At 43.8% G+C, this 11586-nt stretch overlaps 1 protein-coding gene and 1 pseudogene across 1 annotated transcript in view; both read right to left on the reverse strand.

Annotated features, from left to right (window-relative positions):
* Rfwd3 (ring finger and WD repeat domain 3) overlaps nt 1–690 on the reverse strand; it is a 29279-nt gene extending 28589 nt beyond the window's left edge. Inside the window, exon 1 of the mRNA NM_146218.4 lies at nt 603–690. Coding sequence (NP_666330.2) covers nt 603–648 — 46 coding nt within the window. The 5' untranslated portion in view covers nt 649–690. The remainder of the gene's footprint in view (nt 1–602) is intronic.
* Nucleotides 10151–10635, reverse strand: Gm6014 (predicted gene 6014; annotated as a pseudogene).

Below are 11586 nucleotides of genomic sequence, written 5' to 3' on the forward strand. Positions count from 1 at the left end.
GCGGCCCTCAGACCGTGAACTCCACCTCTGCCCCCCACCCTTGCTAAGCTTTGGTTTCGATAAACACAGAAGGCGGGAGCGACGGCTGCCCCAATAAACAGGTCGCCGGGAGCCCGCGGGGATTCAGTCAGACCCGGGTTCGTATCCAGGCTCGCCCTGTTAGTAGCTGCGGAACCAAAGTTAAGTTTCCTAACCTGTCTGCCCACGCCCGCCTCCCCGCAGGAAGAGGAGAATGAAAATATCCTTCGGTCGCAGTTCCGCTGCGGTGATAAAAGTTAAAACAGCGAGCGACAAGGGTCAAAGAGTCAGTCACCGGGGCTCGACCCGCGCGGGAAGCACCCGGAGAACGACTCCGTGGAGGGTCCGCAATCGGTGCGAGCCGAGCCCCGTCTCAGCTCCTCCCGAGCTCTCCCCCACCCCCCATTCCTCAGGAAAGGAGGAGGAAGAAGGTCGAGGTCCTCAGGCCGGACCGAAGGAGACCGCCGAGCTCCCAGCGCGCCCTCCGCCCACCTCGCTGGGCCCCGTGAGCAGCCGCAGAGCAAGGGACCACCACCCGCATCCAGAGGCCCCCAGGGCGGAGAAGAAGCAGGGAGCAGCCTCACCTGAGGGGACCAAGTCGGACGCCTGGCCGACCGCGACTTCGGCCATCGTTACCGCGCATCCCCTACTGCGCACCCGCTCCGCCCGCGCCCAGCAGCTCTTCTGGACCCTGAGGCGCCCCCGCTGGAGCCGCGGCTCGGCGAGCTCCTATTGGCCAGCCACTGCGGACGGCGACCAATCTCTTCTCTTCTTCTTCCGTCGGTCGCCGCCAGCTGAAATAGTGGCGCCCTCATTGGTCAGCCTTTGATACATTTCTGGGCGAGAACCTCCGGCCAAGGCGCCTCCTGCAATTGGTAGTCGTGCGGAGTCCGCCATCTCGCGCCCCTTCCTTTGAACTGTTCGGCGGGAAGAAGCCCTGAGGAAGAGAGTTGGTTTTTTTTTTTTTTTTTTTCCCCTTCCTCTTCTACTGAGAGTGAAAAATGTTAAAAGTGGCCGGGCGGTGATGGCTCACGCCTTTAATCTCAGGGAGGCAGAGGCCAGCCTGGTCTACAAAGTGAGTTCCAGGACAGCCAGGGCTATACAGAGAAACCCTGTCTCGAAAAACCAAAAAAAGAAAAGAAAATAAAGAAAGAAAGAAAATGTTAAAAGTGACTTCCCGGGGGCTGGGGAGATGGCTCAGTGGTTAAGAGCACTGACTGCTCTTTCAGAGGTTCTGAGTTCAAGTCCCAGCAACCACATGGTGGCTCACAACCACCTGTAATGGGATCAGATGCCCTCTTCTGGTGTGTCTGAAGACAGCAACAGTGTACTCATATACATAAAATAAATAAATAATTCTTTAAAAGTGACTTCCCCTGCTTCTTCCTAAGGTTTTATTAAAGAGTTTATCGATGATTTTAAAAGTTTGTCCCCAGAGTTCCAGAGCCTGTAGAGTCTCTCATTGGGTTGAGCAACTTGTCCGCAATGGTCGGAAAAAAAAATTTTTTTTTTAAATCTTGCACAATGTCTTCAACTTGAAAACTACTATGATAAATGGCTTGGAAATATAAATTGTCACGTAAGATTTTCCAAACATGTTTCTGAAGAAGGAAATCTTACTTAAAGGTCTTTAAACAAACAAACAAACAAACAAACAACCCAAAAGCCCTCTTCACAGTGCTGAGGGGATGGCTCAGTGGTTAACATCACTGTAATGCTCTTCCAAAAGTCCTGAGTTCAATTCCCAGGAACATGGTGGTTCACAAACATCAGTGGGATCTGGTGCCCTCTACTGGTGTGTCTGAGGACAGCAACCGTGTACTCATATACAGAAAATAAGTAAGTGCTGGGAACGGAGCCTGGGGACTAGCAGCCAGTTTTCTACCTGTGAGCCACTTCTTCAGTTCCCCGTGTACCGACAGTTATCCTTTCCCTTTTCTTGCTATCAGAACAAGCTGCTGCTGGTGTCCCGAGTGGCTAAAATAAGGAGAAAGGATTTTTGTTTGTTTGTTTGTTTGTTTGTTTTTCGATACAGGGTTTCTCTGTATAGCCCTGGCTGCCTTGGAACTCACTTTGTAGACCAGGCTGGCCTCGAACTCAGAAATCTGCCTGCCTCTGCCTCCCGAGTGCGGGGATTAAAGGAGTGCGCCACCACGCCCAGCAGGAGAAAGGATTTTTTTATTTTTGTATGTACACGGATATTTTGTGGACCAGGAAGAAAAATCTTGAACGGTTCTCTTTGTTGGCTAATTACACAATGAAAGGAAGCAAACAGAAAATTTGACTCTAGCCATCAAAGTCTTTATTAGCTTTATGTAAAATATTTAAATATAGGACTGGAGAGATGGCTCAACAGGTAAGAGCACTGACTGATCTTCCGAAGGTCCTGAGTTCAAATCCCAGCAACCACATGGTGCCTCACAACTACCCGTAATGAGGTCTGATGCCCTCTTCTGGTAAGTCTGAGGTCAGTTACAGTGTACCTATGTATAATAAATAAATCTTTAAAAATTATTTAAATATAGATAAGAAACGTAAATATATCTTGAATTCCTTTTCTTTTCTGAGACAGTCTCTTATAGCCCAGGTGGACCCAGCTGTCCTTGAACTCCCAATCTTCCTGAGTTTCTTCCTTGGTGCTGGGATTTATAAGTATTCTCTAGACTTTGGATTTTTATCATGTCTTTTAAATGTGCATTGGTGTTTTGTTTGCATGTATGCCTGTGTGAGGTCTTCAGATCTCTTGGAATTGGAGTTACAGACTGTTGTGAGCTGCCATTTTGATGTGTACAATTGAACCTGGGTCCTCTGGAAGGGCAGTGTGCTTGTAACTGCTGATCTCTCTAATTCCGAACTACTTTTCACATAGCAGAATACATAGGCCCATGATCAAATACTGAACAATCTCCTGGAAATTATTTATTTATTTATTTATTTATACCCCACCCCAAAATTTTTTAATTAAGAAATTAATAAGTGTAGCACAATGGTAAAGCATTTGCCTAGCATCTCTGAGGCCCTGGGTTCAAGATCCAGTACTTCAACAACAACAATAATTGTAAGTACATTGGTACCATATCACATGGTAAAAGAAATTTGAACCATGCAAATTCCCAGCATTTAAGAGACTGAAGCAGTAGAATTGTTGTAAGTTTGAGCAAGTCTGGGCTACATAGGAAGTTTCAGGCCAGTCTGGGCTACAGAGTAAGATCCTGTCCTTAAAACAAGGGGTCAGAGAGAAGGTTCGATGGATAAGAACACTTGCGGCTCTTCAGTTTGTTTCCCAGAATCCACATAAGGCAGCTTCTAACCCTTTGTAACTCCAGCTCCAGGCGATCTGACACGTCTAGTTTCTGAAGGCATCCCTAGTCTTATGTATGTATGTATGTATGTATGTATGTATGTATGTATGTATACTTTAAAATGCAAAATTGGATGCAGGGGATGTACTTCTACTGGTAGATTGCTTTCACACAAGGCCGTAGATTCAATAACCAGCACTGTATTTTATTTTATTTTATATTTTATTTTATTTTATTTTATTTTATTTCTCTGGATAGGGTTTCTCTGTATAGCCCTAGCTTCCAGGAACTCACTCTGTAGATCAAACTAACCTCAGACTCAGAGATCTGCCTGCCTCTGCCTCCCAAGTGATGGGATTAGGGCAGGGGAGTTCAACCCAGAGTGGTGACAGTAGGGGGCTTTTAACAGCTAGCTGAGGAATTAGGAGGAGTTGGGAAGAAGAGAGTTGGGAGGAGTCAAGAAGAGTTGGGAGGAGTTGGGAAGAGAGTTCTTCTCTTCTGGGTGTCCTTGGTGAAATTTACAAGGCAGGAGTGGGGAGTGAGTTCTTTCTGAATTTTTATCTCCGTGTCCTCGGCACAGGAAGGCAGGCATCTCTGGTTGTAAAATACAGAAACAAAAAGGCTTTTTGCTGGCTCTAGAGAACAAAGAGCTTCTTTCTGGCTGTATTTTTAGAGATCAGGAAAAACAAGCTTGGGGAATGTCCAGGGGCTTTACCTTCCAGGGAGAAATGCTCTAAGTCGGGGTCCCACAAGATCACAGCTTTAGGCTCTCAAGAAAGCCACTCATTTTGCCAACCGAAGACAATGGAAAGGAGTTACTGGCAGGCCCCAACTAGAGGGAGGGTTTGTAATGGAGAAAAAAGCATGACAGAAGAGAAGTAACCCGTGTTCTGTGGCATTTGTACTGATAGTGAGTCCCACACAGCATCATCTGTGTGGCTAACCCTTGGAGAAAAACTTAGAATTAGATTGGAAGTCAGAGAGAAAAGAAAGAAGGAAAACCAGAAGACAGAGCTTGGAATAGTTTGAGTCCTTGGAATAGCAGCTGTAAGTATAGTGTGTGTGTGTGTGTGTGTGTGTGTGTGTGTGTGTGTGTGTGTGTGTTGGAGGAGGGTTGGGGTGAGAGGGACAATCCAGCAGAGGTCCCAGAGAACGCACTCTGTAGACTTAGGCACAATCAGGTCTTCACTTCTGAATCGGGTGTGCGGAAAGCAGGCTTCAAGTGGAGGAACACATTTCAAGAGAGAAAACAAGCGAGCTGGATATGTTATTATACGCCTGTCGTCCCAGTGCTCAGGAGGTAGAGGCAGGAGGGTCCGAAGCGGTGAAGGAACATCAACAATGGAAAGCTGTTGTTAATGTAATTGAGTAAAGGGGTCAAGTTGCAACCCCATTGTTGAGGCCTGCTCCTTTTAAAATAACTGCAGCCATTTTGTATTCGGTCTCCATTTTTGCTCATAAGGTGAAATTAAGCTCAGGTTCTCATACTGCTTCCCAGAAGTGATTGTCCAGAGCTGACACTGAAAAATTCTCCTAAAAGGTCATAACACTATGGTTGTACTACTCAGGCTCTGGCATCTTAGTGCTCTGAAACTCCCCTGTTCACCACCCATCCACCACCCCGCCTACCTCCCTCAGTACCAATCAGCTTAAAGGGTCAGCTAATGATACTTTGTCTAGTTATCCAAAATGTAGTATTGCCTCTACTCTTGGCTTCTGAACTGCTGAACTTGGTTTTTTCCTATAAAAAGCCTGCCCGAGCCAGGCAGTAGTGGCACATGCCTTTAATCCCAGCATTTGGGAGGCAGAGGCAGGTGGATTTCTGAGTTCGAGGTCAGCCTGGTCTACAGAGTGAGTTCCAGGACAGCTAAGGCTGAGAAACCCTGTCTCAAAAAACAAAACAAAACAAAACAAAACAAAACAAAACAAAACAAAACAGCCTGCCCTAAGAAGAGACTGGTACCAGAATTAAGCTCGTGAGTCCTTTTTTATGGTCCCGATCAATCACTCTTGGAGTATGCTGCCTTTTTGCTTAACTGAGATGGGTGTTTGCCTGGTTTGTGTGGCGATTCCTGAACCCAACATTTGGTGCATTGGCTGGGCATGTCCCTTACCCTCAAGCACCCCTCAGTTATTGCTGGTGAATGCCACCAAGCTGGATCCCACCATGAGGAGCAGAGTTTCTGGTACCCCTGCAGTTCTCTTTCCTGGTTTGTTCTTGTTTCTTATTTGGTCTAGACTTTTGGAGACCCAAAAGAGGAGGGCTAGATGCAGCAGAAGGGAGGTCAGGAGACATTTGGCTTCCTCTCTGGTTCCCATGAGGAGAATGCCTGGTTCTGGATCTGGGTCCCTTCAGTGAGACATCTGGTTCTCGTCCCCTCCCCCAGTTCTATTGGTTGTCCTTGGCCCACTAGTCTGTCCACATCTATCAGTTTGTCTGTGACTTCATTTTGTTGCTTGATTGTTGCTCTGTGTTTCATATTCAGGAAAAAAAAAAAGGCTAAAACTTCATCTACTGGCCGTTTACTCCCTGATTTAGTTTTAATTTGTTTCAAGGATTTTTAGAAAAAAGTGCCCGATTGAAACAAAAGCTGATTAAACTCCTGCTGTCCTTGGAGCCCTGCCTCCTGCCTGGACAGGGCTAGCAGCAAGCCAGCAGCTCTTAAAGGGACAGCAGCAGATTCTTGGCTTCTCTGGTAAGAAAGCCCATGGCTCCTTCTGCTACAAAACTTCTGTGCCCATGAGAATGGAATTAAACAGGTAGCAAGGTGCTCCTCTCTTGAAATTAAAATTTTGTCGGTTTTAAATGCATAAATGGGGGGCTGGAGAGATGGCTCAGCGGTTAAGAGTGCTGACTGCTCTTCTGAAGGTCACAAGTTCAAATCCCAGCAATCACATGAGGGCTCACAACCATCTGTAATGAGATCTGATGCCCTCTTCTGGGGTATCTGAAGACAGCTACAGTGTACTTACCTATAATAAATACATAAATCTTTTTAAAAATGCATAAATGTATGTGGCCACTACATCTTTATTTCTGACAGGTCTTAAATGTATAAGTTTACTATGCTCTACATGTCTTGGTTATAAGTATTGGCTTATAAGATATGATGTATGGTTAAGAAATCTGTAACATCAGTCACAGAAAGTTGGCTCAAAACCAGTAACTCGAGCCGGGTGTGGTGGCACATGCCTTTAGTCCCAGCATTCAGGAGGCAGAGGCAGGTGGATTTCTGAGTTTGAGGCCAGCCTGGTCTACAAAGTGAGTTCCAGGACAGCCAGGGCTATACAGAGAAACCCTGTCTCAAAAAACCAAAAAAAAAAAAAAAACAACAACAACAACAACAACAACAAAAAAAACCCAAAAAAACAAACAAACAGAAAAACAACAAAACCGGTAACTCAGGGTTAAAGCCATTCTGGTAAACAACACACGGCCTGGGCCAAACAAAGAAACAGGTCTAAAGATTCTCTTAAATTGGGATAATATTTTTATGTAATTCTTGTTCTAAAAACCAGACTCATAAAAGATAGGATTTTAAAAATGTTTCTTGTGCTGAAGAGATTCCTTAGAGGTTAAGAGCACTGACTGCTCTTCCAGAGGTCCTGAGTTCAAATCCCAGCAACCACATGGTGGCTCACAACCATCTGTAATGGGGTCTGATGCCCTCTTCTGGTGTGTCTGAAGACAGCGATAGTGTACTCATATGTATAAAATAAATCTTTTTTAAAAAATGTTTCTTTACTGAGGTATTAAAGCTGAACTTCCATGCATTCATATACAAGAATTCTTCTTGATGGCAGCCAAACTTTGTAACATAAAAATAATGCTCTTGGTATTGATTTTAGAGACACTGGATTGTTGAAACTGTTAAAAAAAAAAACCCAAAAAAACCTTTGGTTTTGTCTTCTAAAAATTATGGTTACAACTCTATGACTTCACTCTTTAAAAAGATACTTTGCTTTGATACTGCAAAAGCAACTTTTAAAAATATTTAAATATATAAAGCGATGAGACATTTTACAATTTATTCAATATTTTATTAAATGTCTATTAATATACAATGGTTACAATAAGGGAGGAAATTTTAATAAAAATAACTATAATGAGGCTGGAGAGATGGCTCAGCAGTTAAGAGTACTGACTGCTCTTCCAGAGAGGTACAGAGTTCAATTCCCAGCAACCACATGGTGGCTCACAACCATCTGTAATGGGATCTGTTGCCTTCTTCTGGTGTGTTTGAAGGCAGTGACAGTGTACCCACATACATGAAATAAATAAATCTTTTAAAAACTAACTATAATGATGATGGAAACTACAACAACTTCAGAAATTCTAACAGGCAGCAATCAAATTATGGACCCACAAAGAGGGGACAATTATGATAAAAAGCTCAGACAATCCCTATTATGAAAGCCATGAATCTGATGATGGAAATAATAAATATGATAACACAAGGTTTTCTTTTTAGAAAATGCAACTATTGATTAATGCAATATGATGTCAGTTAGATATACATTCCAGAGGGTTTTTTGTTTGTTTGTTCATCTGTTGTAGCTTTGTCTTTTTCATTTCATTACATCAGATAATTTGCTCTGTAAATCGGTGATAATACCAGAAATAAAAATTAAGTGATTTTTTTTTTCTGAGACAGGGTTTCTCTGTATAGCCCTGACTGTCCTGGAACTCACTTTGTAGACCAGGCTGGCCTTGAACTCAGAAATCCACCTGCTTCTGCCTCTCAAGTGCTGGGATTAAAGCCATGCACCACCACTGCCCAACAAATTAAGTGATTTTTAACTTCAAAACTATATTAAAGGATTAAAATGTTAAGAATCACTGCCTCTTGAAATTCACTTCCTTTTAATTTGCCTTAGCTCTGGCAAGACTCCAGCAGCTGCAGCCCCCTCCTTTCAGGCTAATCAGCTCTGAAACTCCCCTGTTCACTTACATTTGAAATAGTGCAATGAGTCTCAGAAGTGTTGTTTTGTTTTCTGAAGCAGGGCTTCTCTGTGTAGCCCTGGCTGTTCTGGTACTCATTCTGTAAACCAGGCTGGTGTGGAATCCACAGAGATCTGCCTGCCTCTGGCTCCCAAGTGTGCTACAACTGTGTAGCTGAACTTCTGACCTTTAAACAGGGTTGAGACTGTGATCATCTATAGAACTTTTGAAGTTGGACTAAATACATTTTGAATGCTGGTATGGCTACAAGTCTTCGGGGGCCATGGAGTGGAGTGTGGTAGTTTGATAAAAATGACCCCTATAGGCTCATATATGTGAATGCTTAGTCATCAGGGGTGACACTACTTGAAAGGATTAGAAGGATTAGAAAGTGTGGCCTAGTTGAAGGAAGTACATCATTGGTGGTGGGCTTTGAGGCCAGTGCCAAGCCCACAGTCTCTTTGGGCCTGCCAATCAATCTTAGCTACTGCTCTAGCATCATGCCTGCTTGCCACCATATGCCCTGCCATGATGATAAAAGACTGACCTGTGAAAATATAAGCAAGTGTCCTCAATTAAATGTTTTCCTTTTATAAGAGTTGCTTTGATTGTGGTGTCTCCTTACAGCAATAGAACAGTACCTAAGACAATAACCTGTCCTTGTGAATTCTTCAACATTGTTTACTTACAGAAACATGGCCCAAATGTGCTCTAGCTTGTATCATCTAGAGTTAAGTTATGAAGAATAAAAGCAACATGTAGAGGCAGCAGAAAAACTCAAATGTTACTTTGTTGTTGTTGTTGTTGTTGTTGTTTAGAGTTCATGGCAAAAACAACTGATCTTTGAGGTAGAACAGTACAGCTGAGCAATCTGTCTTTAGTTTCCCAATAGCTCTGCTGTAGCTAACAGCTCTGACCTGACCGGTTGGCTTATGCTAACAGCTGCTGAGGTTTTGTCTCAAGAACCTGAAGGCCTCAGAGCCTTCAGATGTCAGATGGGAAATTCACACATGATGAGAGAGTCTGGCAGCTCTGCTGATATAACATATCTTTTTTTTTAAAAGAATTATTTGTTTATTTTATATATTGTACATTATAGCTGTCTTCAGACACACCAGTAGAGGGCATCCAATCCCATTACAGATGGTTGTGAGCCACCATGTGGTTGCTGGGAATTGAACTCAGGCCATCTGGAAGAGCAGTCAGTGCTCTTAATCGCTGAGCCATCTCTCCAGCTCCCACATATCTTGTCTTATTTGCTACCTTAACCCTCAGGTCAGATGTCTGCTCAGTTCTGCATTGTACAGAATGGACGGCGTCTGAAAATGTTCTACCTGGAATTATAAGGATGATTCCATATAATCATATCTGATCTCTTCCTCTTCATATCTAAAGACACAAAGATAAAAGCAGCTAAAACAGCATCCAGCTTCACTGAGTGATACCTAGAGCTCTCTAATTCTCATCCTCTCTCTCTCTCTCCTGTCTCTTTTCCTGCTCAGAACCCCTCTTCTCCTCCTTTCCTTCCATAAAAGGCCTTTTTACACAATGCAGTCTCCTAATACCTTTCTTGGTGAGAGCCTCCCATCTTCTGTGATTGCCTAGATTTCCAAATAATGTCCTTTCCTTCCCATCATAACTTGTTCTCAGGTCACTGGCCTTTTCCAGTGACAAGAAAATAAACTTTGGGTCAACATAATATCACCAATTCGTTTGGTTTGTCTTTTGAGACATGTTCTCATGTAGCCCAGCACGACCTCAAACACACTGTGTAGCTGAGGACGACTGTACTTGGAATCTTTCTTTTTCTTTTTCTTTCTTTTTCTTTCTTTCTTTCTTTCTTTCTTTCTTTCTTTTTTTTTTTTAGTTCCTTCTTTTTATTAACACATACACAATTACTTGTCTTCTGGTTTGTTGAAGCAGTAAGTCAGACAACACTTGCCATAGTAATGTCTGTCCAAGTGGCTTCCCATGAAAACTCCAGCACCACACTCATCAGAAGGACACTCTCAACGAAGTCGGCTAATTTTGCCATTTTCATCCACCTTATAGTATTTCAGCACAGCCAACTTAACCTTCTTCCTCTTATGCTTGTTCTTCTTGGGAGTGGTGTAAGACTTCTTTTTCCTTCTCTTAGCACCACCCCGAAGTCTCAACACCAGATGAAGGGTGGACTCCTTTTGAATGTTGTAGTCAGACAAAGTCCGGCCATCTTCCAGCTGCTTACCAGCAAAGATCAGCCTCTGCTGATCAGGAGGAATTCCTTCCTTATCCTGGATCTTGGCCTTTACATTTTCTATAGTGTCCGAGGGTTCAACCTCGAGCGTGATGGTCCCCCCCCCCCCCCACAAGGGTCTTCACAAAAATCTGCATCGTGGCGGCGGCTCCACCCACGATGGCGGATCGGAAAGGAAGATCCGAGCGTGGCCGACGGGGTCTCCTGGCCGAAGGACCCGGCCTTCACTTGGAATCTTTCTGCTTCTACCTATTTCCCACTAAGTGGATTGTCAAGTATCAAACACAGGGCTTTGTACAAGTACTCTTCCAACTATATCACTGGTCTCTGGATCACAGCAGTTTAGAGATTTCTGGGACCTGATGTACAAGTCAGACATGGCCATGAGCGTATTACCAGCAAGTTTTGTACTTAGTTCCCTGGGCAAAGAGAAGGACTACAGTATTTTTACTATTACAACTGTTATTTAACTCAGTGGCTTAAAACAGGAATATATTTACTAAGTTCACGTTTCTGTGAATTGGCAGTGGAGTCATTTTTTTTGGTCTTACGGGGGATCATTCATGCACCTGGATCAATTGTCAGCCTGGCTGGTCTAGCGTGAACTCAGATGAGACCGAACGCCTCTGCTCTGTGTAGTTCTTCATCTTCCCGCACGCCTACAGACCTTGCTCATGGATGGATACTTTTTTGAGAGACGGAGAGAACATTTTAAAGCCTCTGGAAACCTAGACTTGGAAGTAGTCCACTGTTATTTCTTTCACACTCTCTTGACCTAATCAAGCCATTATGCCAGCTTGGATCCAAATACTGGGGCAAATAGAGGTGGGGGCACAAAACCATTTGTCAACTTTTTCAAATAATCTGCAGCTAGTATTAGAAATATATTTTTTAGAAATATTGGTAGTTCTTATGCCAGGCATGGTGGCACAGGCCTTTAATCCCAGCACTTGGGAGACAGAGGCAGGCAGATCTCTATAAGTTCAAGGCCAGCCTGGTCTACAAATTGAGTTTCAGGACAGCCAGTACTGTTACGCAGAGAAACCCTGTCTTGAATGCCTACCCCCCCCCAAATTAATTAATTAAAA

The sequence above is a fragment of the Mus musculus genome, chromosome 8, assembly GCF_000001635.26.
Source record: "Mus musculus strain C57BL/6J chromosome 8, GRCm38.p6 C57BL/6J".
NCBI lineage: Eukaryota > Metazoa > Chordata > Mammalia > Rodentia > Muridae > Mus > Mus musculus.